The sequence below is a fragment of the Dreissena polymorpha genome, chromosome 12 (assembly GCF_020536995.1).
Source record: "Dreissena polymorpha isolate Duluth1 chromosome 12, UMN_Dpol_1.0, whole genome shotgun sequence".
Classification (NCBI taxonomy): Eukaryota; Metazoa; Mollusca; class Bivalvia; order Myida; family Dreissenidae; genus Dreissena; species Dreissena polymorpha.
Genome location: NC_068366.1, coordinates 44,693,332 through 44,720,336, shown reverse-complemented (window position 1 = coordinate 44,720,336; position 27,005 = coordinate 44,693,332). Strand labels below are relative to the sequence as shown.

The 27,005-nt window shown below is 36.7% G+C and overlaps 1 protein-coding gene across 1 annotated transcript in view; it reads left to right on the top strand.

Moving 5' to 3' along the window:
- Window positions 1-27,005, top strand: part of LOC127852563 (uncharacterized) — a 95,611-nt gene that overhangs the window by 21,562 nt on the left and 47,044 nt on the right. The window contains exons 5-9 of the mRNA XM_052386517.1: window positions 8,650-8,715; window positions 14,918-15,086; window positions 18,172-18,278; window positions 23,989-24,091; window positions 25,196-25,320. Coding sequence (XP_052242477.1) covers window positions 8,650-8,715; window positions 14,918-15,086; window positions 18,172-18,278; window positions 23,989-24,091; window positions 25,196-25,320 — 570 coding nt within the window. The remainder of the gene's footprint in view (window positions 1-8,649; window positions 8,716-14,917; window positions 15,087-18,171; window positions 18,279-23,988; window positions 24,092-25,195; window positions 25,321-27,005) is intronic.

The following is a 27,005-nucleotide window of genomic DNA, read 5'->3' as shown; positions in this document are numbered from 1 at the left end:
GAATGGCTTCTTTTAGTTTGTTCATAACTGTCATTAATTTAAGTGAAAAAATCTTCTATTTCAGATGTTTTTTTTTAGATCCGTGGGTTCTAGCATCAATATTCTTTTTCGCATTGCATCGGAGTAAGTTGTGTATCAATTTGCCCCATTTAATTCTTAGCAGTTTGTTTTAGCACTTGTTTTTGTTCCTTTCACTGTAATGTTTCTGTAAGCGATATACATATCGGGTAGTGATCCGACAGATTTACGTACAAATGCGGAAAACGAACATGTCGTTTGCATAGTTGGGCGTGATATTTAAAATCACGTGACTCGTCGCCATTTTAACTGTTGCTCGGAAGAAATATTTTCTATGAGCGCTAGCGTTAACCCGTCGTAATATGGATTCTCTGGGTAAAATTGTTTCGCAGACACACGGAACAGTTGCTAGTTAATGATGCTGTGCATTAGTTTTGAATTAATTGTTGTATTTTTTGCAATTAGTGTGACACCACCTCAAGTCTAATAAAATTCGTCTGATCAGTTAGCAATTTCAATGTAAATTTCAACTACTGTAAAATGTATGCTTAATGGAGTCTCATTTTTAAAATGCGATCTATTATACTATCACATGATTCAACTTTTTGTTCCGATTTCCCCCAAAGCAAATGTCATAACAGAGATGGTCCATGTTGTTGTAACTCAAGTTTACTTTGAGTAAAAGACTGTCAAACATACCAAAACATTCAACTTACAGCAGGGAAGCACAATTGTGCAAGTTTCATGAAACTACTGACATGCGGTATTTTTTTAAAATTCTTGTAAGATATTGTGAGTTATACTAACAGTAAATTCAGTGTACATTTAGAATCCAGGGTGCAGAATAAACTGGGTTACCTGAGTTTTGCACACAGACTGGACAAAAATGTAAACACAACATTAAGAACTTTACTTTTGCAAATATCTTAAGTTATTGAAATACATTTGCAAAAATCTTTAGTGCACAAAAGACAGTTTTTCTTACAGTTTTTCGATATCTTAAGATTTAAGAAAATCCTTGAATACATCTGAAATCGGTGACAAAATCCACGTTTCATGAACCGTAACCATGTACATAAATGCAGTAGACATTAAAATTTTTGTCCAAGAATACAGGCTTATTAAATAATGTTGTTCTGATGTAGTTAATTCACATTGCCATACGCAGAATAAAAAACTGTCTTTAATGCAGTAGTTAAAATTCTTAGAAAAATTGTTTTAAAAAGTTATTAGAGAAAAAGCACCACATACCGGTGTGTTAATCAATTTACATTTAATTGGAAACCCCACGAAGTCACGTTATCTGCACCCAGGAATCATAATTAAAGTTACGCACACTGCATTACCTGCTTTGTGCATGTTCAAATAGAAAAAAACCTATCCCATAATTATTTGTACACATTATTCAGAAAAATGGCGCACTGTTGGGATTACAAAATTAGAAACATTCATCATCAAAATTGGCCAGAATCAGGTCTCCCCCTGGAAAAAATTTCTGTAGCCAACATTTTCGACATATGAACTTTTGTAGCCAAATTTTTGAAACTGAAGCCAAATTTAGTTTAGCAAGATGGGACTGCCTGTTGCAAGTCTAGAAAAAGACAGAGACCTATATTTGTTTTTATAAGCCGCTGTATTATAGCACTTCCATTGGTATACTTACAAGTACAGCAATTATGTAATTTGTAAATTTAATTTAAAATTTATTAATATTTATTTATTAACTCAAGACAAAATTAGTCTTTTCATTAATTTACTATGCGATGTTACTAAACGATTTTCGCGAAACATAGCCCCGAAGCACTTAAGATGCGAATGGTGGTTGATAAGTCAGGCGTGAATATCACCAGTTCATTATCAGTCCAGGCGTTGAAGAATTTTTCCAGAGCCACTTGCCCTGCAGGGCGAGTAGGCCTGACAATCCACTCGCCCTTCACTTTATTTTACTCGACCTGCATAAAAAAAAAATCTATATTATAGTTATGATCAACCAGAACCTTTTTAACCTACGTAACATAGCAGGGGTTTTTTTAGAAAAAGGGGAAGACGCTGGACGCTGGGTAAAAGGGGAAAATCGAGCGCGAAAGAGACATATTTGGGGAAAAATAAAAACTGTTCATTTCAATGTCTATAACTCACCTTCAAATTAAGGTTTTTTTTTAGAAAAAGAGGCATGTCTCTGACCTTTTTGTTCTTAAACACATGAACAAGTATGATATTAAAGTCAAAGTCCTAAATAAAGTTGCAGGTGTAGATCTAATCACAGGTGGAAGTAACGTACCCAGGATAGTATTTTTCATATATATATTTTTAGGACCCAATATATTCAAATAAATATATAAATCATGTTTAATATGAAAAAATTGACAAAGAGCCATGAAAAAAAATCCCCACCCTCTGATATTGGAATCATAACAAGGTCATTAACTAGACTTTATTATAGACCTGTCTTCGCGGGCCGCAAAAATGTCAAAAATAGCTTTAATCCAAAGCATCCCTTGATCCTACTATGGGCAATTGGACAACCTTTCAAAAAAAGTTAACTTCAAAAATATCTGTCCAGCCGTTAACTCACAGTCGGTCGAAAACCGAGCAATATTTCGAGTCCGTTTGTCAACACGAATAAATCTTCTACAGACTTTCAAACAATATTTTTTAGTTTTTGCCCCTTAATCGATAGCTCCCGTCGTATCCTTTGAAAAAACGAAGCGTGTCAAATAATGCATGCATATGCAACCACTACCCCTAAAAACTTATTCCAATACAATCAGAATGATAAGTAATTTCCATTTATTCACATTTTTTAAAACATCGTTGTTGTGTTGATTGGATATTTATGTGCCTGGCTCTGTCAGTGTAATTCACTGCTAAGCCGGGTTCAAGAGCGATGGCTACTTTCGTTTTCAAGTAAATCAAATTTGGAGTTAAAACAGTTGTTGCACAGAAAATATAACATTTTGGAATTAGTTTTTTAGAGGTAAGTGGTAACCTTGTGAACACTGTAGAAGTCACATTTGATGCCCAATCTAATGTAACTTTGTCAAATGTTTGTCTTAATGATATGTTGGTTGAGTTCCAAAAATGGTTCCGGTCCGTTGAAAAACATGGCCGCCAGAGGGCAGGGCAGTATTCCTTATACGGCTATAGAGGAAACCTTGTAAACACTCTAGAAGTCACAATTTTTGCCCAATCATCATGAAACTTGGTCAAAACATTGGTTTCATTGATATCTTGGACGAGTTCGAAATGGTCCAGAACGGTTGTAAAAAACATGGCTGCCAGAGGGCGGGGCAGTTTTCCTTATATGGCTATTGTAAAACCTTGTTAACACTCTAGAGGGCCACATTTATTGTCCAATCTTAATGAAATTTGGTAGGAAGATTGGTCTCAATGATATCTTGGATGAGTTCGAAAATGGTTACGTTTGCTTGAAAAACATGGCTGCCAAGGGCGGGGCATTTTTCCTTATATGGCTATATATGGCTATAGTAAAACCTTGTGATCACTCTAGAGGCCAACACTTATTGTCCAATCTTCATGAAATTTGATCAGAAGATTGGTCTCAATGATATCTTGGATGACTTCAAAAATGGTTATGTTTGCTTGAAAAACATGGCTGCCAAGGCAAGGGGCGGGGCATTTTTCCTTATATGGCTATAGTAAAATCTTGTTAACACTCTAGAGGCCACATTTATTGTCCGATCTTCATGAAACTTAGTCAGAAGATTCACCCCTATAATATCTTGGACGAGTTCGAAAATGATGCTGGTTGGTTGAAAACATGGCTGCCAGGGGGCGGGGCATTTTCCTTATATGGCTATAGTAAAACCTTGTTAACACTCTAAAGGCCACATTTATTTTCCGATCTTCATGAAACTTGTCAGAAGATTTGTCCTAATGATATCTTGGATGAGTTCGAAAATGGTTTCGGTTGCTTAAAAACATGGCCACCAGGGGGGGGCATTTTTCCTAATATGACTATATATCATGCTTTTGTAAAACCTTGTTAACACTCTAGAGGCCACATTTATTGTCCGATCATCATGAAACTTGGTCAGATGATTTGTCCCAATCACATCTTGGATGAGTTCGAATATGGTTCCGGTTGGTGGAAAAACATGGCCGCCAAGGAGGCGTGGCATTTTTCCTTATAGCTATAGTTAAACCTTGTTAACACTCTAGAAGCCATATTTATTGTACGATCATCATGAAATTTTGTCAGAAGATTTGTCCCAATGATATTTTGGACAAGTTCGAAATTGGTTCTTCGACTTATGAACCTTCATGAAACTTTGTCAGTATATTTGTTTAAATGATATCTTGGATGTGTATGTAATGGTTCTGGTCTTTTGAAAAACGTGGCTGCCAGGGTGTTCACTAGTTGTTAAAAGTTGGTAAGAACATATTGTTCTAATGACATCGTGTGCTGCACATAACAGGTCAGTTCCTTTGAATCTCAGGTGAGCGACTTTGGGCCTTTCCGGCTCTCTTGTTTTAAAAGGGGAAGACGCTGGACACTGGGTGAAAGGGGAAAATAGAGTGCGAAAGAAACATATTTGGGGGAAATAAAATCTGTTTAAATCAATGTCTATAACTCATCTACTCAGATTTCAGGGTTTTTTCTCCACCGTCTGCGCCTCAAGAAAATGGAGGCATTCCCAAAGCAAAAAAAAACTGCCCCATTCCCAATCAAATCTAGATGACATTTTTCCCAATTACAATAAAGAAGTATTCTGTCAAAATCATTAAAAAAATCGTTAACAAACACTAATGACATTTAGATTGACTTTCCTTTATCCATTATGTTATGTAGCATGCGCTTAACAACTCAGATGTAAGAACGTTTACAGCGATAAAGTGTGAAATGTTCCGCATGACTTTGCAAAAATGAACTGGAACCGCCAAACTACACAATCTAATCTAACTCGGTAGACGCTTATTTCTATTTTAACGTGTTTTCGTGACCACCACAAATGAGCTAGTATTGCGATGGATAATTAAGCAATCAAAATTAACAATATTCGATTTAAAGCTTAAATAAATGCTAAAAAAGATATGTTTTGGTGAAAAATGATATTCTTGGAGGGAAATTGTATTTAGAGGGGAAAAAGTCTGGTAGGGGAAGACTCCGACTATCAACGTCACTTTCTTAGTAAAAAAAAACCCTGTTAGCTAACTGCTTTTATTCAAGTTGTTTGAAATCGGCTGCAGTCCTTCAATCAGATTTAATTGTTTATTTAAGCTGATTAGATGTACAGTTACACCATTGTTTTGTTTTCATTTTCGTTGTCTCGATGCCCAGTTCTGACCACTGTTGATACAGACTGTGTACCCAATTTTCAGGTCAATAACACGGTGATGTTTTGTAGCACAGTCCTATGGTTAAAATAGTTTACTATCTGGATGGCACTTGATAGGAAAAAAGAACTTCACTGCCTGAACATTTTCGCCAAACGCTAATTTTATTCACAGAAATCGCTAAATTTTCGCCATTGGCCAGCGCTTCCGTTAGTGGACGTCCGGGCGTAAATTACGCCCGAAAACGACAGTCGTACGTCCATTATGCAAATGGTGGAAGTCCCTTGGACATCCAATAATCCGCATGTACGCTATTTTCTAATACACAACACGTACAAATGTCAACAGTAAATCGGGTTCTTCAGACCGTTCAACTCCACCTTAGAGCTACTGTTTTCAATGAATTTCACAGCGAGTGGCCAATATTGATTTCTCCAGCTGTCAATCAAAGTCTTCTTGGTAAGCGCATCAGCCAATCAGCGCTCAGGCAGCCGAATACAGGCAGACTCCACGTGAAGCTGTATACATTAGCGACCTCTGTGTAAGGATGTGTTTATTCAGCAATCAAATATTTCAGTCCACGCTTTCCCTGAGGATGAATGATGTGATTTTGTACATGAAGTCTAATTTTCGCATGATTTTCATATGTACACGAATACACGAGAAATGTTTGTGTTGCTAGAATTTTCGTAACTTTCCGTGAATAATAAAATCTGGAAATGATTTCGGATAACACGTTTGTTATACGCATTTGAAAATAAGCAGTCTGCAAAATTAACCCATCCCCTGATCGCCAATGCAATGACATCTAGGCTCTGGCGATAGAAAAATTGTCTCTCAATCGCCCAATTTGCGATGAAAAAAATCTGAAGACAGTATGGAAATAACCGACAAATAATTAATTCAAGAAAATTCGTTCACGTGCGCGATAATTTGAGAACGAATTTAATAGTCGGCATTCGGGAAATTTTCAGTACCGATTTTCCCCGGTATTTATTTATTTATTTCCGATTTGTTACGAAATATCTTCGCTAGTTTCCAAAAATCTTACAAGTCAAATGCCCGCCATCTTGAAATATTTTAAGTGTCGATTAGAAAAGTAAAGTAGTGCAATAGCATATTGTAAAGCAATATGTTAACCAAATGATATATTGCTTACGTATTTAATTAGTTATCTGTTTTCATTTTCTGCAGTCAAACAAGTCAAACGATGTGCACAGATATTTCATGTGCAAAACACGTACATTTTTTTCGGACAGTCGTTTTCGGATACAGTTTTTGTCGTCGATCATAATTTACATGTAACATTTAAAATTCCAGTAGTTGATTTGTCATAATTACTAAATATGAACAGTGCTCTATTTTCTCAAATCGCGTCACGTGATTAAGGCATGTTCAATAGGAATTCCCCATCCCACAATTCAACTTGCGTAAAATGGCAGACGTTTGCGGACGTCATTATTGTCCGTATTTTGGTTTTGAAAATAGAAATCGTTATAATACTGAATTATCGGGTAATAGATAGAGTTGGAACATGTAGGTATATTAAAATAATAAAATGAAATCAGGACTTCAAAATTTATGTGTGGGACGTCCAAAATTTTAGGCTTGGAAGTCAGGATTTCCAACTTTTAAAAGCTAACGGAAGTGCTGCATTGGCGAACGACACCAGAAGCCCTGAGATAACATATAATATTATTTTTAAATTGAATTCATGGGGTTATCAAATAAATATCAGTGTTTGCAAAATCTTAAAAAATCCGTCAGTCATTCAGACTGACTGACTTGAAAAAAATTGCCAGTTCGAATTAGTTTTAGACTTGGGAGGTTTCAATTTTTCATGGTTAAACCAATTTCCTAGGCAAACCTAACGCCTTTTATATAACAAGCTAATTTATTGGTTCAAAAATCATACACCTACAATATAATGGAACGTTACATCTTATGGGTTGTCGACAGAGGGTCTAACAGTGAGTGGTGACTAATGGATGGGATAATATTTGAATAAAATTGTAAATTCAAATATCTTAATCATTGGTCCTAAAGTGCTTTGTCCAATGTAATGGTCACAGAGCAATTATGGCTAGGAGAAGACTTTGCTGTACATCTTTGGTACAGTCATAAATATTTCCTTTTGTATTTACAGAAATAATTCATGCATACATCCTCTATCTTGCCCTAATACATGTAAATTAATAGGAAATTTGTATGACAAAGGGGAAATATATTATTTTGATAAGAAAGATGACATGTTTATATTTTACTGAGCTGTAAATATGAATTAAATACTAATCTACAAATGTTTAATTATTGTAATGCTAAACTTGATTTAATGAAAAAAAAAGATTGTTAAAATATTCCTCCTAAATTTGTAAATTTTTGTCCAAATTAAGTTGATTTTTTTCTTATTTTAAATTTTGAGAGGAATTATAATGTTGTGATAGGGGAAAAATATATACTTTTTAGCAGAGGACTTCACTTGGGCCCAAATTAGCCCTAAAAATGGTCGAAGATGAAGAACAGTTTGTGTATATAATGTATGACCCTATCAGGGTTCTCAATAAGAGCCGGCCGCGGGCCAAATCGGCCGTTTGAAATCAGATTTTGGCCGGTTGAAAATCGCTCAGATTTGGAAAATCGGCAATGGACTTTTTGAAATGTGCATGTCTTCAGTAATTTTGCTCCTATTTGCTATTAAGCAAAGATGTCGCTTCATTACCTCCCTTAACGCATTACAACAACAACTATGAAAAGGCGCATATTGGAATCGGTCAAAAAGCAGTAAAATGTTTTGACTTTCTGTTCATCACATTTTGAGTTAAAATTTTACAGAAGTAATAAAGAGCTTTTTCCATTTATCTTTTTTTAGTAAAAAAAGCTAAAATTCATAAAAATGCACTCAAAAATGCTCAAATTTAAGTGCCTGGTTGACCACTTTAATAGCCATAAAATGGCCCAAAATGCAGGAAATCAAGTGCTCAATTTTAACATTTTCAGGGGGAGCATGCCCCGCGGACCCCCCTAGAAGGCCTGTTGGTTTCACATTTGGGCCTGTTGGCTCAAAAGTTATTGAGAACCCTGCCCTATATTATTCTTCCTTGTCATGTTTTCTATTAAAGTCTATGTTCTACAGAGTTCCTACTTATGCCTGATAATAGTTTTATAAACTGTGTACCGTTTTTCCGGTGGAAGTGAACATTCTGTACATTACTTGATATTTATCTGATCAACACTACTTCCAGTGGAAGTTGAGGTAGAGTTCCATACACGGCTGAGCAGCCAGATGAGCTGACCATCAAGGTGGGAGACGTGATCAAGAATGTGGTCATGGAGGACGGGGGCTGGTGGGAGGGAGAGCTCAACGGAAAGAAGGGCATGTTTCCAGATAACTTTGTCAAGGTTTGTGGAGAAAGTTAAATTTGTTTTGTTAGGCTGTTAATGTTAACTTAATGCGCATCAAATGTAACGTATATAGTCGTAAATTTGTTTTTTAATTCAATAGTTTTTAAAATATTGTGGATTATATTATTGGGATAACACGTGTTGGATAAGATAAAAATTGTGGATTTAAAAAGTCCTTACTTCATAAAATGATGACAATCCTTTACAGTTAATTCCTTATTTGAATGGCAATTATGGTTGACTCATTAGTAGATTTGTGTGTAGATACAAACATGTTTTCTTCCGTATGAAGAAGCAAATTTTCAAATACAGTCTACTCTCGTTATCTCGACTTTGGATATCTCGATTTTCGTTATGTCCAATAATTCTATATCGCGATATAAAACTTTGTCCCAAGTCCCGATTTTACATGTATTTACTGTGGTTTATCTCAAAGTGCGAATAACTGTCCCAGTGTCGGCAAAGGTGAGAAAAAAATTTCTTTGATACTTCACCGTCCCGCTTCGCCCGGCTGCTCCCGATTCTGTGCGGGACGGCTTTAGTTAGACCACTTAACAGGTATATAGATGTTAAACCAAGGTAAATTTTCCTCTCATTGTTTCTTTGAAAATGCCTAATATGAAATCTCGAACTCTCGTTATCTCGATATTTGTTTTTTGTTCCGGCTGACTTTGAGATAACAAGAGTAGACTGTATAAGTAATAGTTTGTTATAACAATATTACAATACATGTACATTGTTACCAAAGCAAACAAATTTAAAATGCTTTAGTGTTATTACTAAAAGGCTTGCATGACTAAAATGTTAACATGGATTAAATTTCAGCTATCCATACTTCTGGCAGTACAGCATATTTTTAACCAGGTTTTCCGAAGGAAAAAACTGGTTATTAGATTGGCGAATGCGGGCGGGCTGGCTGGCTGGCTGGCTGGCGGGCTGGCGGAACAAGCTTGTCCGGGCCATAACTATGTCGTTCATTGTCAGATTTTAAAATCATTTGGCACATTTGTTCACCATCATTGGACGGTGTGTCGCGCGAAATAATTACGTCGATATCTCCAAGGTCAAGGTCACACTTTGAGTTCAAAGGTCAAAAATGGCCATAAATGAGCTTGTCCGAGCCATAACTATGTCGTTCATCGTCAGATTTTAAAATCATTTGGCACATTTGTTCACCATCATTGGACGGTGTGTCGCGCGAAATAATTACGTCGATATCTCCAAGGTCAAGGTCACACTTTGAGTTCAAAGGTCAAAAATGGCCATAAATGAGCTTGTCCTGGCCATAACTATGTCATTCATTGTGAGATTTTAAAATCATTTGGCACATTTGTTCACCATCATGGGACGGTGTGTCCCACGAAAGAATCACGTCAATATCTCCAATGTCAAGGTCGCCACGACTAAAAATAGATTTAAAAAAAAAAAAAAATTACAAAGGGGGTTAATTTTTTTTGGTCATTTCAAAAGTTCAGTTTGAGTTTTCTCCCTTTATCAGATTTTTTTTTCACAATGAAAACCTGGTTTTGTGACAATTTTGTCCCTTGTCTTTATATAAAAAACGGTGAAAACGGAGGGTACATGTACTTATGGTTTGCGCTCTGTGAGTGAGTCTGTCACACTTTTCTGGATCCTGCGATAACTTTAAAAGTTCTTCATATTTTTTGTCATGAAACTTGAAACCTGGACAGATGGCAATATGGAGATTATGCACGTCATGTCATTTTGTTCCTACGTCAAGAATTCTGGTTGCTATGGCAACAAATAGACTAGAAATATTGCTTAAAATGGTGGATCCTGCAATAACTTTAAATGTTCATCATGTTTTTTCATGAAACTTGAAACATGGATTGATGGCGATATGGAGATTATGCACGTCATTATACCCCCACAAACGAAGTTTAGGGGGGTATATAGGAGTGAGCTTGTCTGTCTGTCGGTTGGTCTGTTGGTCCGTATTTAGTGTCCACTCTCTATTTCAAGTTGTTTTCATCCGATCTTCACCAAACTCGGTCAGATGTTGTATCTAGATGATGTCTAGGTCAAGTTTGAAAATGGGTCATGCTGGGTTAAAAACTAGGTCACAGGGTCACTTAGTGCGTTTTAATTATTGAGCATGGTGTCCGCTCTCTAATTCAAGTAGTTTTTATCCGAGCTTCACCAAACTTGGTCAGAAGTTGTATCTAGATGATGTCTAGGCCAGGGTTAAACATGGGTCATGGCAGGTCAAAAACTAGGTCACTGGGTCACTTAGTGCGTTTTTAAACATTGAGCATGGTGTCCGCTCTCTACTTCAAGTAGTTTTCATCCGATCTTCACCACACTTGGTTAGAAGTTGTATCTAGATTATGTGTTGGTCAAGTTGGAACATGGGCCATGTCAGGACAAAAACTAGGTCACGGGGTCACTATGTGCGTTTTAAACATTGAGCATGGTGTCCGCTGTTTTTTGTGAAGACAACATGCAAAATATTCTGTGTCAATGCGGAATGTGGGGGTATTAGTCACGTCTGTGACAAAGCTCTAGTTTCATTTTGTTCCTACATCAAGAATTCTGGTTGGGGTGTGGGGGAAGGAGTTTTTAACTCAGTTTATTAGTCTTTCCCAAACTGTGTTATCATCATTGTCTGTGATCTTTGTGTCAGCTGACTAAGAAATAACTTATAGAGTTTGTCTGCTGCAGTGCATTAATAATGAGTTTATAAGGTTCCCCTTCACTGTGACCATAGGGGTGTGCCAAAACACATGGGTTTAATACCCCAGATTTGATGGTGTAGGGGTTCAATAAGGATGGATTTAACGTTCAAAAATAAAGAATTTGTTGTTTTAATATCCATTTAACTAATAACTTTATTTTTTAGTGTTTTCTATTTTATTTACATTTTATCAATACATGTATTATTCAAAAGTTATAAATCAAGCAATAATGCATTTTTTACAATTCTAAATAAATTTAAATCAAAGCTTTTAATTTCACTTAATTTGGTCACATTTCCTAATTGGGATTAAAAAGCCCATGATGTCCAAAATTTGGACTTGATTTTAGGCACCCTAGTTGGGCCGCATGTGTCATGTTAATTAAGAAATATTTGACAATTTCACAAAGCGACAATATTACAGGGGTGTCAATTGTCAGAATTATCCTGGAAATCCGGATTTGCACCGTTCAGGGTCGATTTTGAGATCAATGCAAATTCGATTAGTTTTTTTTGGGGGGATAGGTTCAAATTCCTTCAAGTGCAGGATCATTTCAAAACGAATATTGTTTTAGCATTTTAGGCTTCCCTGGTAGTCCCGAAATGTGCGCTCGGTACCGATTTTGTCCGGTATTTTATTGATTGACTTCTGAATTGTTAGCGGTTGTCACAGACATGAACAGTTACTGACACAAAATCTTCGCTGCTTTCTGAAAATCATACAAGTCAACAAAATGTTACAAAAGTATGTCATATTGAAATATTTTAAGTGATTGATTAGCAAATTAAAGCACTACAATACATATAGTAAAGCAATATGTTAACCCAATCATATATTGATTACGTATTTCATGTAGCTAAGTAACTTATTTTCATTTTATGCAGTCAAACGATGTGCACATTTTATGCAAAACGCGTACATTTTTTTGAACTGTCTGTTTCAGACACAGTATTTTTTGTCAATTTGAATATATTTTTGACTTTCTTTATAAAACAGGGTTCGCACAGGGCTTGAAAAGTGCTTGAAAATGAGTCCTAGGCTTGAAAAGCCCTTGAACAAAGGTTGGCCTTGAAAAAGTGCTTGAAAAGTGCTTATTTCATGTAAAAAAGCCTTGAAAATGTTTATTTCTGCTCAAAATTACTTTTATCATCGCTTTAATTATTAACTTAAATCGTTCTTAAGGGAAATATTATGAAAATTTATCATAAATTCCTTCGCGCAAAAAGTTGAGTACGAAATATAAGCTTCGTACACTATTGAGTACGAAATGTTATGTGTACACGTCACAGATTATGTGTACTACGTCAGAGGTTCTTCGTTGTGATCAATTTTCGTGAGTGAAAACGCAGCGATGGGGAAGTGTCGTTTCAAACCAGGGTGGTTAACTGAATATTCCTGGGTACAGAAAACAAATGACATTCGAAAAGCACATTGTCGAGAATGTATGAAGACCATTGATGTCGGGGGATGGGGGAAAGCACTTTGAAAAGCCACAAGAAAGGGGAAACCCACAGAGAAAACATGAAATTGAGAATCAATATGTTTGTTTGTAATAACTTTAAAAAGGAAATACATAATTATGTGAGACTCATTGAGTTAAGGATGGATATTAAAACATGTATTTGTATGTAATTAAATAACATGTATGAGTTAATATGCAATAAGTTTAATGAGGTTGAGCAATTAAATGACATTTACTGTGTTAATCTGGTTTGAAAATGCATTTTTGTAAAAGGAAACTAACGTACTGTTCTTGGCCTTGAAAATGAAAATTTGGCCTTAAAAAGTCCTTGAAAAGTGCTTGAATTTAGGTTTGCGATTTCTGTTTGAACCATGTAAAAATTATAGTGTGACAAATACGCACAAGGTGATACGGATGATCTTTACAATCTCTTTTTTCCACGTAGAGGACCTATAGCCCCAGATCCCGGCTTAATTTTACGGATTTCAAATTTTGGACAGTTGCATATGATGTAAATTGCAGCCCATGGGAAATTTTTAAGTGTCTAGAACAGAGCTATTCTGTACTGCGTCAAATTGTGTCTTGCTTTCAATTAAGTTGAGACAGAGCTAGAGCTCTTATTATAATTGCAATTAAATTCATCAGACAAGATAAAAATATTCAGCATTGTCATGTTGTTCTACTAGTCATTAATCCATTAATTGATGAATTAATTAATTTTTATGCCCCCTTTCGAAGAAAAGGGGGCATATAGTGATCGGACTGTCCCTCTGTCTGTCTGTCTGTCCGTCTTTCCGTCACACTTTGCGTTTAGGTTTCGAAAAATGCTCATAACTTCTATGTCCCTTGAGATATAACCTTCATATTTGGTATGCATGTGTATATGGACAAGGCCTTTCCATACGCACACATTTTTTTACCCGTGTGACCTTGACCTTGAACTTAGGGTCCTCATCTAGGTTTCGAAATCTGCGTTTAAGTTTCAAAAAATTCTTATAACTTTTATGTCCCTTGAGATATAACCTTCATATTTGTTATGCATGTGTATGTGGACAAGGCCTTTCCATACGCACACAAATTTGACCCCTGTGACCTTGACCTTGAATTTAGGATCGCGTTTAGGTTTCGAAATCTGCGTTAAGGTTTCGTAAAATGCTCACAATATAAAAAAATATATGCTGTTTTTTGTGAAGACAACATGCAAAATATTATGTGTCAATGCGGCATGTGGGGGTATTCGTCCCATCTGTGACAAAGCTCTAGTTTGGTCAGAAGTTGTGTCTAGATGATATGTAGGTCAAGTTCAAATATGGGTCATGCCGGGTCAAAAACGAGGTCACAATGTCACTTAGTGCATTTCAAGCGTACAGCATGGTGTACGCTCTCTAATTGAAGCAGTTTTCATCTGATCTTCACCGAATTTAGTCAGATGTTACGTCTAAATGATATCTGGGTCAAGTTCAAATATGGGTCATGCCGGGTCAATTACTAGGTCTCAAGGTCACTTAGTGCATTTCAAGCATTGAGCATGGTGTCCAAAACCTTCGAACGGGCGTATCTTGTGACAGTTTGGCACTCTTGTTCCTTATATGGACTTATGAATCTTCATGAAACTTTGTCAGTATATTTGTTTAAATGATATCTTGGATGTGTATGAAAATCGTTCTGGTCTGTTGAAAAACGTGACTGCCAGGGTGTTCACTAGTCATGAAAGTTGGTAAGAACATTTTGTTCTAATGACATCTTGGGCTGCACAGAACAGGTCAGTTCCTTTGAATCTCAGGTGAGCGACTTTGGGCCTTTCAGGCCCTCTTATTTGTAAGGCTAAGAAGTGAAATCAATGTTTCTATTCATGTTACACTAATGTTAAAGGTCAATAACATGCAATGAATACATTTTTTCTGCTTGGCTCTGATTACATAAAAAATAGAATACAATTTTTGCATGCTAGGTCCATTTCTGGGGGGTCTGAATTATGTATGAGAACTTATCAATATGTTTTGGCATGATGTGACTAGAGTATAATGTGTGAACTGTGCAGGTGAGGAAGGCTCCCGAGAAGGAGGCAGCCAAGAAAGATGATGGCAAGAAAGATGATGGCAAGAAGAAGGACATACAGGCCACCAAGCGGCAGTCGGTGAAGGACCTCGCCAACAAGCTCAAGCTGGGACAGGTTGGCCATGAAGGGCCGCCAATGATGAAGAGAAAAGGTGAGTCCATACTTGGGACAACATGGAACTTTGGTGCTGAATAAAGAGACATGGAACATTGGTGCTCAGTATGTAGACATGGAACTTTGGTTCTCAATATGTAGACATGGAACTTTGGTTCTCAATATGTAGACATGGAACTTTGGTTCTCAATATGTAGACATGGAAAATTGGTGCTGAATATGTAGACAAGGAACATTGGTGCTCAGTATGTAGACATGGAATATTGGTGCTCAATATGTAGACATGGAACTTTGGTTCTCAATATGTAGACATGATACATTGGGGCTGAATATGTAGACATGGAACATTGGTGATCAATATGTAGACATGGAACATTGGTGCTCAGAATGCAGACATGGAACATTGGTGCTCAATATGAAGAAGTTTTCGCTTAACTTTTCATCAGAAAATTATAGCTATACTTTCACTTGTTATGCTCCCCAAATTTTTTTGGGGGGGGAGCATATAGTCACCGCTTCGTCTGTCCGTGCGTGTGTGTGTCCGTCCGTGCACAATTTTTGTCTGGGCTATTTCTCATCAATTAATGACCGCAATTTAATTAAACTTTATGGGAAGCTTCACAACCAAGACGAGATGTGCATATTATCAGCCGGTTCTGGTTGGATGATTTTTCACAGAGTTATGGCCCTTTGAAATTGTACATTTACTGTACATATAGTGCAATTCTTGTCCCCCCAACTACTGACTGGAATTCAATGAAACTTTATGGGAAGCTTAACTACCTTGAGGAGATGCGCATGTTATTTGTGGGTTCTGGTTAGATGATTTATTGTCCCCTACCGGTGAAACCGGAGGGGACTTATGGTTTGCACTCCGTCTGTCTGTCAGTCTGTTTGTCAGTCTGTCATACTTTTCTGGATCCTGCGATAACTTAAAAAGTTCTTCATATATTTTCATGAAACTTGAAACATGGAGAGATGGCAATATGGAGATTATGCACGTCATTTAATTGTGTTCCTGTGTCAAAAATTCTGGTTGCTATGGCAACAAATATATAAAAAAATATAGAAAAAATACTGACAATGGTGGAGTTTCACCAGTAGGGGACCATATTGCTTGGCAATCTCTTGTTTAGAGAGTTATGGCCCTTTGAAATTTTTAAGTTGCTAAGCCATCCATTGTATTATTTTGTCCAAAGTTATGCCCCTCAAGACGTTTCCATTTATCTTTATATATAGTGCAATATTGTGACAAAAAAAAATTGGGGAGCATCACCCGTCTCCGGTTTCTTGTTTGGTATTGTAATTCTTTGGATACAGTTTGCTTGTAACAATTCTTCATATCTGTTTGTTTGAAAGTGTTATTTTGAAACTACACACATATGTTTGTATTTGAGTGTTTGGGTCATTTTATCAGATCACTAACCAAAGACAATAATTATCAACTGTAATAAAGTAGAATTATGCCTGTTTGGGTTTTAGAATAAAAAGGCCTATGGTGTGCTTGCAGCAACTTCATAACTATTTTTCTCCTGCATGCTTTTAAACAAATTAATGGACATGGGTTCAGGGACTTTTCCAACAGTCATTTAGCATGACCTAGAACTCGGACTTACATGTCCACTTTAGCGGAGTAATTACAAAATTCAATATTCTTCTGCAGTATGTGTACGTACTACAGATCTTCATTTCAAACTTTTCTATTGTCTCAAGGTATTTTTACTGGCCAATGCTGTATATACGTTTGGTGCTATATTTAGCTTCAAATATATATTCAGTGGTTTTTATACTCCCCGAAAATTTTGGGGGAGCATATAGTTGCCAGTTCCGTACTTCCATACTTTCTTACTTCCTTCCTTCCGTTACACTTTTGTAACAGTTTCTCATAGCTCCTTCAATATTTGTTTGATCTCTTACATATTTGGCATGTAGGTACCTTGCATGGACCTCTACCTTTTGATGAGGTTTGAGGTCACTGGGGTCAAGGTCACCAAGGCTAATAATAGATTTTTCCATCACATTTTTGTTACAGTTTCTCATAGCACTTGACCTCTACCTTTTGATGAGGTTTGAGGTCACTGGGGTCAAGGTCACCAAGGCCAATAATAGATTTTTCCGTCACAATTATGTTACAGTTTCTGATAGCGCCTTCAATATTTTACCAATCTCTTACATATTTGGTATGTAGGTAGCTTGCATGGACCTCTACCTTTTGATGTGGTCAAGGTCACCAAGGCTAATAATAGATTTTTTTATGTGGTATTAACACATAGATTGACAAAGCTCATCATCGGGGAGCATCCGTCAGTTTCACTGATATTCTTGTTTTTCACCATTTTGGGAATGGAGCCGGGTCCCTTTGGATTGGGAAAATGTGCAGCATTGGGAAATTAGGAAATTACCGGACCCGCTTTTGAATGAAAAAACCCTCTGATATTTAATGTTATTTTACCCACTGATACATGGTGAATGGGGTATACTGGTATTGCAATTGACGTCCGTCTGTTTTTCTGTATGTAGATCAAACATGGCTGTAAGCACTCCTACTTCTCCTACAATTTTTAATGCACAACATCAAACTTGCAGACATTGATCACCATGATATAAAGTTGCGCATGTTCTTTTCATCAAGCTTTAAAAATTACAGATTGCCCCTTTTTCCACTTGAACGTTCTATAGCAACATGCCATTTGTTTTCAGCTCACATTAACATACCATGCTCATAGTTAGCTTTTGTGATCGCCTTTTGTCAATTTTGCTGATTATTCCAGAAAAAGGGATTTTGAGGTTATGTGCCTACAGTCAAATCATGTTAACACTAGAGATCTCATTTTTGGTCCAATCATCATGAAACTTGCTCAGTACTCTAGCAGAGGTATTCCAAGTTGTTATGTTAGTGTTATTATCTAATTCTTTGACTTTTGTGCCTTTAATCAGGTCAAGTCTTCAACAATTGGGTTCCATGAACTCTGGTGAATGCTTAATGGCCATCATGGCCCTCTCGAATTCCATTTCTTGTTGAAAAGTGTACAAATGTATGTGTATATGTTCACTTAAAGGTAGTGTCATTTAAAGGTAGTGTCAATATTGTTTTCAATGAAAATTTATTTGTTAATTTGTAGATACAAATACAAAGAAGAAGCGAGCAAAGGTTGTGTTTTCATATGAGCCAGAACAGGAAGATGAGCTGAAGCTTGATATTGGGGACATGGTAGAGGTTTTAAAACAGGTGATTTGGGTCTTTCAACATTTCATTTTTAGCTCCACTGGCCAAAGGCCAGCGGGGCTTATGTCATGGTCCTGTGTCCGTCGTGTGTGCGTCCGTGCGTGCGTCTGTGCGTCCGTGCGTGCGTGCGTTAACTTTTTCTTTAAACATCTTCTTGTCTTAAACTACTCGTCCAAATCTGATGAAATTTCTCAGGAATGTTCCTGTGGTGAACCTCTTTCAAATTTGTTCAAATTATGCCCCTGGGGTCAAATTTGACCCTGCCCCGGGGGGTCAAAAAATTGAAAATTTGCTTATATAAGGCCTATTTTGTGCAAACTTTATAAATCTTCTTGTCCATAACCATTAGGCCTAGGGCTACCAAATTTGGTATGTATTGACATCTTATAGTCCTCTACCAAGTTTGTTCAAATTATGACCCTGGGGTCAAATTTGACCCTACCCCAGGGGGTCAAAAAATTGAAAATTTGCTTATATAAGGCCTATTTTGTGCAAACTTTAAAAATCTTCTTGTCCGTAACCATTGGGCCTAGGGCTACCAAATTTGCTATGCAGTGACATCTTATAGTCCTCTACCAAGTTTGTTCAAATTATGCCCCTGGGGTTAAATTTGACCCTGCCCCGGGGGGTCAAAACATTGAAAATTTGCTTATATAAGGCCTATTTGTTCAAACTTTAAAAATCTTTTTGTCCATAACCGTATGGCATAGGGCTACAAAATTTGGTATGTAGTGACATCTTATTGTCCTCTACCAAGTTTGTTCAAATTATGCCCCTGGGGTCAAATTTGACCCTGCCCCGGGGGGTTAAAAAATTGAAAATTTGCTTATATAAGGCCTATTTTGTGCAAGCTTTAAAAATCTTCTTGTCCATAACCATTAGGCCTAGGGCTACCAAATTTGGTATGTAGTGACATCTTATAGTCCTCTACCAAGTTTGTTCAAATTATGCCCATGGTGTCAAATTTGACCCTGCCCCGGGGGGTTAAAAAATTGAAAATTTGCTTATATAAGGCCTATTTTGTGCAAACTTTAAAAATCTTCTTTGCCATAACCATTAGGCCTAGGGCTACCAAATTTGGTATGTAGTGACATCTTATAGTCCTCTACCAAGTTTGTTCAAATTATGCCCCTGGGGTCAAATTTGACCCTGCCCCAGGGGGTTAAAAAATTGAAAATTTGCTTATATAAGGCCTATTTTGTGCAAACTTTAAAAATCTTCTTGTCCATAACCATTGGGCCTAGGGCTACCAAATTTTGTATGTAGTGACATCTTATTGTTCTCTATCAAGTTTGTTCAAATTATGCCCCTGGGGTCTAATTTGACCCTGCCCCGGGAGGTCAAAAAATTGAACATTTGCTTATATAAGGCCTATTTTGTGTAAACTTTAAAAATCTTCTTGTCCATAACCATTGGGCCAAGGGCTACCAAATTTGGTATGTAGTGACATCTTATAGTCCTCTACCAAGTTTGTTCAAATTATGCCCCTGGGGTCAAATTTGACCCTGCCCCGGGGGGTCAAAACATTGAAAATTTGCTTATATAAGGCCTATTTTGTGAAAACTTAAAAAATCTTCTCGTCCATAACCATTGGGCCTAGGGCTACCAAATTTGGTATGTAGTGACATCTAATAGTCCTCTACCAAGTTTGTTCAAATTATGCCCCTGGGGTCAAATTTGACCCTGCCCTGGGGGGTCAAAAAATCGAAAATTTGCTTATATAAGGCCTATTTTGTGCAAACTTTAAAAATCTTCTTGTCCATAACTGTATGGCATAGGGCTACCAAATTTGGTATGTAATGACATCTTATAGTCCTCTACCAAGTTTGTTCAAATTAAGCCCCTGGGATCAAATTTGACCGTTCCCCAGGGGTCACAAAATTGAACATATGCTTATATTGGGCCCATTTTGAGCAAACTATAAAAATATTGTCCATAACCATTGGGCCTATTTCCACCAAATTCGGTAGGTAGTGACATCTAATAGTTCTCTACTTAGTTTGTTCAAATTATGCCCCTAGGAACAAATTTGACCTTGCCCCAGGGGTCACAAAAATGAACATATGCTTAAATAAGGCCTATTTTGTGCAAACTTTAAAAATCTTCTTGTTCTTAATTATAGAGCCTAGGGCTACTAAATTTGGTATGTAGTGATATCTAATAGTCCTCTACCAAATTTGTTCAAATTATTCCCCTGGGCTCAAATTTGACCCGGCCCCGGGTGTCACAAAACTGAACATATGACGTTTACCAGTGGAGATTACTGCGGCCGTTTGGCTGTGACCAACAACAACATCAACATCTTGTAAACATGAGATAAAACCCTGTCATTTAGTGCCATTTTAGGTCAGATGGTGACTGCTTACAAAGGCATTGAAGTAAGAACATGTGTTATGAATGTTTTTCTTATAAACTGAAAAAAGTCGGGTTTTATTTAAATATGTCGAAAGTGACCATATATCCGGATGAAAATATTTTGGATGACATGTTAATTTCATGTCTTTTTTGTAGTGTTAAAACCAGTTTAATAATATATTATTGATTTTAACAACACAACTTCCATGAACATAATTATTTTAAGGAAAGTCAATATATGATACTGCACGGTAAACTCAAACTTTGTATCCAAGAGAAGGTGTTGAAATTAATGAAGTGCAATGTTCTTAACTATCGTATATGCTGCTTTTTAATAACTAATGATTCATTGTTCCATTTGTGAATAGTGACTGATCATGAATTGTTGAAATGATTGTCAATTGCTCAACAATCCATATATATTTCTGACCATTTTATAGTTTTCTTAATACAAGTTATGAATTGATCTTAGAAGTCAAATGTATTACTTAATTAAATACATTTATAAATATAAAGAAATAATCTTTAGATTATCATAATATTCTCAGGCCTGTTGGTCTTAGAAATGTGTGGGTTGATGAGCAATTTCTCCTTTTATCACAATTATTTCTACCCTACCTGATCATTTCCTTCACATTCCATTTTAATTCAATTGACGTCTGCAACCTCTTTCAAATTGGGAAAGTCCAAAATGTGTTGTTTGGTAAAGGGTTAAGGCATTTTGATTCCTATGGGTCTTGTGAATCTGTTTCAAATCAAATGCGTAGATTTGATCTTCAGCATCTAAAAATATGTGAAATAGAAAGAACGACAATATCTTTTGGAGAGATAAATGTACCTAAGTTATAAGCAAAGGACCTGTGCAACAATTCCTGGGCTTTTTTGTCTGTTTAGTTAACACGATAGTAACTTTTTCCATATATAAAAATGCTCACCCTTCCAACTTTATGCGCCCAGTGGGACGAGGGATAGAAAGAGAAAGTCACATGCTTGAGTACATTTCAACCCATGCGCATTACAAGTTTTTTCCGCAAAGAAAAAACAGTGGAGCGATACAGGGCCATCATGGCCCTCTTGTTGACAATGTTCAGTAGACATTTTACGGCCACCTCTTCACCATTTTGGGAACCTGTGAATTGGTTTGAATGTTTATATTTTTGATGTCTTCCTTCTTTAATGACATTTTCATACTCATGTTTTCTAAGCAGATGAATAGGGATCATGCAATTCACAAAAATACCAGATGTTGATATTTTCCCTTAAGTAATTAACAGGTTGATGTAGTACTTAAGATAGCTATTAATTGCTAACAATCTAAAGATAGCTATTGATTGCTAACAATCTAAAGATAGCTATTGATTGCTAACAATCTAAAGATAGCTATTGATTGCTAACAATCTAAAGATAGCTATTGATTGCTAACAATCTAAAGATAGCTATTGATTGATAACCATCTAAAGATAGCTATTGATTGCTAACAATCTAAAGATAGCTATTGATTGCTAACAATCTATTGACTGGTGGTGTTGGAGAGGAGTAAGAATCGAGTATGCAGATGACAAACACATGGCTAAAAGTGTTCCGGTTTTTTCCGAAAGTTCCGGCTTTTTTTAAGCCCCGGAGGTTGATCTCTCAATTCGTCCAGAATCAATGAGAAAGTTTGTGGGGGGGAGGGGGGGGGGGGGGTAGGTGGTGCGCTGGTCCGCGAATATTTCCAATCGAAACTGAGATCTAAAGAATCTTTAAAAAGATGCGTACACTGCACTTACAAATGTCAACAGTAAATCGGGTTATTCAGACAGTTAAGTCCACCTAAGAGGTACTGTTTTCCATGAAATTCTCAGCGAGTGGCTAATATTGATTTTTCCAGCTGTCAATCAAATTCTTCTTGGTAAGCGCATCAGCCAATCAGGGCTCAGGCAGCCGAATACACGCCGACCCCACGTGAAGCTATATACAATAATATTATGAAGTTTTTATTCAGCAATAAAATATTTAAGTCCACGATTTCCCAGAGAAAGAATGATGTGATGTTGTACATGAAGTCTAATTTTCGCATGATTTCCATTTGTACACGAAATACACGAGAAATGTTTAATTTGTTGCTAGAATTTTCTTAACTTTCCATGAATAATAAAATCTTGAAATTATTTCGGATAACACGTTTAATTTTAAAATACTAAAATTGAATAATGTATTTTTGTTATATCAATGGCTGTAACACATAATGCAATAAATAGTTAAATAACGTGTTTTGAGATTGCCTAACTATGCATATATATTGATCTACGTGAATGAACGACCTGACAAGTTATATCGCGATTTGGAATGAAGTGTACTCTGTAAAATTTAAAGAAAGACGCGTTTTTATTCTCCGAAATTCGCTTTCACTTAGGCAAACTTTTCTGAAAGGAGGTACATGTAACATTTTAAATTCAGTCATTGATTTGTCGTCAATACTAAATATGAACAGAGCTCTATGCGCTCAAATCGCGTCACGTGATTTACGCATGTTCAATGGGAATTCCCCCATCCCACAATTCAATTTTTATATGCACTTGCGTAAAATGGCGGATGTCAATATTGGCCGAATTTTGGTTTTTAAAATAGAAATCGTAATAATACTGGATTATTGGGTAATGGATAGATTTGGAACATGTACCTATATTAAACTTCTGAAATAAAAGTAGGACTTCAAAATTTATGTCTGGGACGTCCACAATTTTAGGCTTGGAAGTCAGGACTTCCAACTTATAAAAGCTAAAGGAAGCGCTGCTATTAATTTAAAGTGAAATTTGTTCCAACAATCCATAAAGTGATGTGTGTCTTCACCAAACAATATCGTTGTTTCTTTATAAATAGATATAGTGATATGTGTAAATTTTCCATCAATTGGTTCTGATTTGAATTCTTTAAATTTTTAACTTTAAAAATTTGTTTTTGGTAAAAGGTAAGCTTTGAAGCTTATGAAGACAAGAAACAATAAATGGTCTGCAGCTGTATAAAAATGCAATATAGTGTATAAGATATGATTTTTTTCTCACTCATTCTAAATTCTAATATTAATTTCTGGACTTAATTTTTGTTCCAGATTTAAAGCCAGGATAGTGAATTCCTTGGCCATCTAAAATGCTATTTTCCAGGAGCTTCCGGAAGGCCCCCTGGGCCCCCAACCAGGGCATCGCCCTGGAGCTGACCAGGGGCCTTCCAGCCCCCAGGTTTTTTTCAGGCTTTTTCAACCTTCCTCACTTTTAGCCATGCAAACAAACCCGATTTGCACATTTTACTTTTAGTGGTTACCCGGTTTTTGAAGCATTTACGATAGCTATTGAATGCTAACGTCTGCCCTCTGTTGTAGGAGGAGGAAGGTTGGTGGGAGGGGATAGTGAACGGCAAGCAGGGCATGTTCCCATCCAACTTTGTGGAGATCATTGAGGAAGGGGATTCAACAGAACCAGCCGGTATGGGGACATGTTGATCATGCTTATTCATGAGTTGATTTGCTTAGTTCTATCTTTTATGGTGTCCATATTTCAGCTGATTCATGTATCTTATTTCCAATGCTTGTTACTATGCCAAATTAACATAGCAACAAATAACCTAAAATACTTGAAAATATATCATCATAAAACTTATTTTACAATGTTTGTTGGCAGTAAATGTTGGCCAAGTAGGAAAACCAATAACAGAGCGTCTTATGTACTTAGAAATTCTGGCCCTTAAAATTTGCAGAATTATTCTGGCCCTTAAAATTTGCAGAATTAAAATTGCCTGCTCTCTAACCAATAGTTTATGTACCAAAATTGTTATCACAAGTCAATACATCTTTACTATATCAATCAAGCCTTGACCTTTAAATGGATGTATTTAATGACATGTTTGTACATATTCAAACAAGGAATTTTTAAAAAGCCAACACGCACAATATGCCAGGAAAAATTTGTGTGGGACACAATTTCCTATAGGATTGGGACAAAAATTCCCTTGGCTATTCACTATTTATCAAACTTGTATACCCCAGGTAGGGTGGCATATGGCAGTCTTAGTTGTGCATTCTGTTTTGCGGAGCTTTTTTATGCAACACTGTCAGATATTGAGAAAATGTCTATCTAACAACCATTTTCTGGAGTTTTTTTTGCCAAAATGTTTTAAGATATTAAGCTGATTTTTGGTATACATGACTTACAGATTTAGTGTAAGTTTTGTTCTGGTCCATTGAATTTTGGCGAAGTTATGGGCCTTGGACTTAACATTTTTTTCTAAAATAACTGCTGTGCGGCTTCAAAATGCATAAAGGGTATTGTGTTTCACAAACGCAGGTCTTGTTTTTTTACATGTAACTTCTAACCCACTATTTATTCTGTAACTTATATTTTTAAACTACAGTTGCCTTGAAATTTCCAGAGTCTAGAAGTTTTTTCCTGGGCATCTTGAAATAATGCTTGTTTTGTACAATGATTGTGAGATTTTTGCAGAGGCTAAAACAATAGTTTAAAGGCAATTTCTGTGAAGTATCTTTGAATTAAATAGCCTTTGTACTCAATGTAAGTATGCTTATTCTGCAGTTGAGAACACAGAAGAGCGTTTGATTAAGGGAAAGAAGATTCAAGGTGTTGGACTGGGCAACATTTTCAATGATGGACCAATCAAATTGCGGAAAACAACGGGAAATTCTCAGGAGCAGCCTAAGGTAACTTCACTAAGGGATAATGCATTGTACTTAAAGTTTTTGTCCCCTACCGGTTTCACAGGAGGGTACTTATGGTTTTCGCTCTGTGAGTCTGTCTGTCTGTGAGTCTTCCTGTCTGTGAGTCTGTCTGTCACACTTTTCTGGATCCTGCCATAACTTTAAAAGTTCTTCATATGTTTTCATAAAACTTGAAACATGGATAGATGGCAATATGGACATTATGCACATCATTTCATTTTGTTCCTATGTCAAAAATTATGGTTGCTATGGCAACAAATATAAAAAAAAAAATTCTGACAATGGAGCCGGTAGGGGCCATATATTGCTTGGCAGTAGATTTCCCATATTGAAATTTGGGTCACTAGTTCAAAGCCCTGTTTGGGAGGCATATGTCTCCGACCGCGGAATTTGTGTTAATATTGCATGTGACATATTTCTTGTCTGAGATTGTGCAAGAGTAAAAATGAAAAAAACACTATTTGTGATATGTAATTGATAAGGCTATAGAAAAATGTACATCCCTTAAATTGTTAACTATTCAAAATGATGTAAGCTTCATTCATAAGCAATTAGTTGTTGTGGCATCATATATCTTGTTAAATATAATGATAAATGCAAAGTTTACCCAAGTTAAATAGATGGTCACATTGGGATGGGCTAAAGTGTAACAACTGCATATTTGAGATCGCAGTGGCAAAGTCGATATGGTGTTCACCTAGCGACTGGGAGGTCACAGTGTAACAACTGCATATTTGAGATCGCAGTGGCGTAGTCGATATGGTGTCCACCTAGCGACTGGGAGGTCACAGTGTAACAACTGCATATTTGAGATCGCAGTGGCGTAGTCGATATGGTGTCCACCTAGCGACTGGGAGGTCACAGTGTAACAACTGCATATTTGAGATCGCAGTGGCGTAGTCGATATGGTGTCCACCTAGCCACTGGGAGGTCACAGTGTAACAACTGCATATTTGAGATCGCAGTGGCGTAGTCGATATGGTGTCCACCTAGCGACTGGGAGGTCACAGTGTAACAACTGCAAATTTGAGATCGCAGTGGCGTAGTCGATATGGTGTCCACTTAGCCACTGGGAGGTCACAGTGTAACAACTGCATATTTGAGATCGCAGTGGCGTAGTCGATATGGTGTTCACCTAGCGACTGGGAGGTCACTGTGTAACAACTGCATATTTGAGATCGCAGTGCAGTGATTTTTTTTGCCAGATATTACAGCCGATATTCGGCTGCTTCCCAATTGCAAAAAATTACGATTTTTCCCAAAAATTTGATTAAAATTTCCCAAAAAAAGACAAAATTTTCCCAATAAAGCCAATAAGATTACAATGTAATTTAGCAATAATTTCGAACGAGTGCCGATTTAGTTGCCGAGTCGTCGCCGAACAGCAACTGACTTACGTATTTTTCGCGAATTTAGCCGAATACGATTTTACGTTGCTATCCACATCTCTCTCTATATTGCGGAGGATACCAACGATAGTCGATGTATCTCGATTGTAAACGCCTGTTTTTACACACGCCCAAGATGGCGGCAAGCAGACGAGAAATTTGCGATGCGCGGCGAAAATGATAAATAAAATTCAAATTAACAACGGATATCATATGGTTATTACAGAATAATTTAATGCATGTGTCAATTAAAGCAAAATATAACGTTTGAGATAAAAA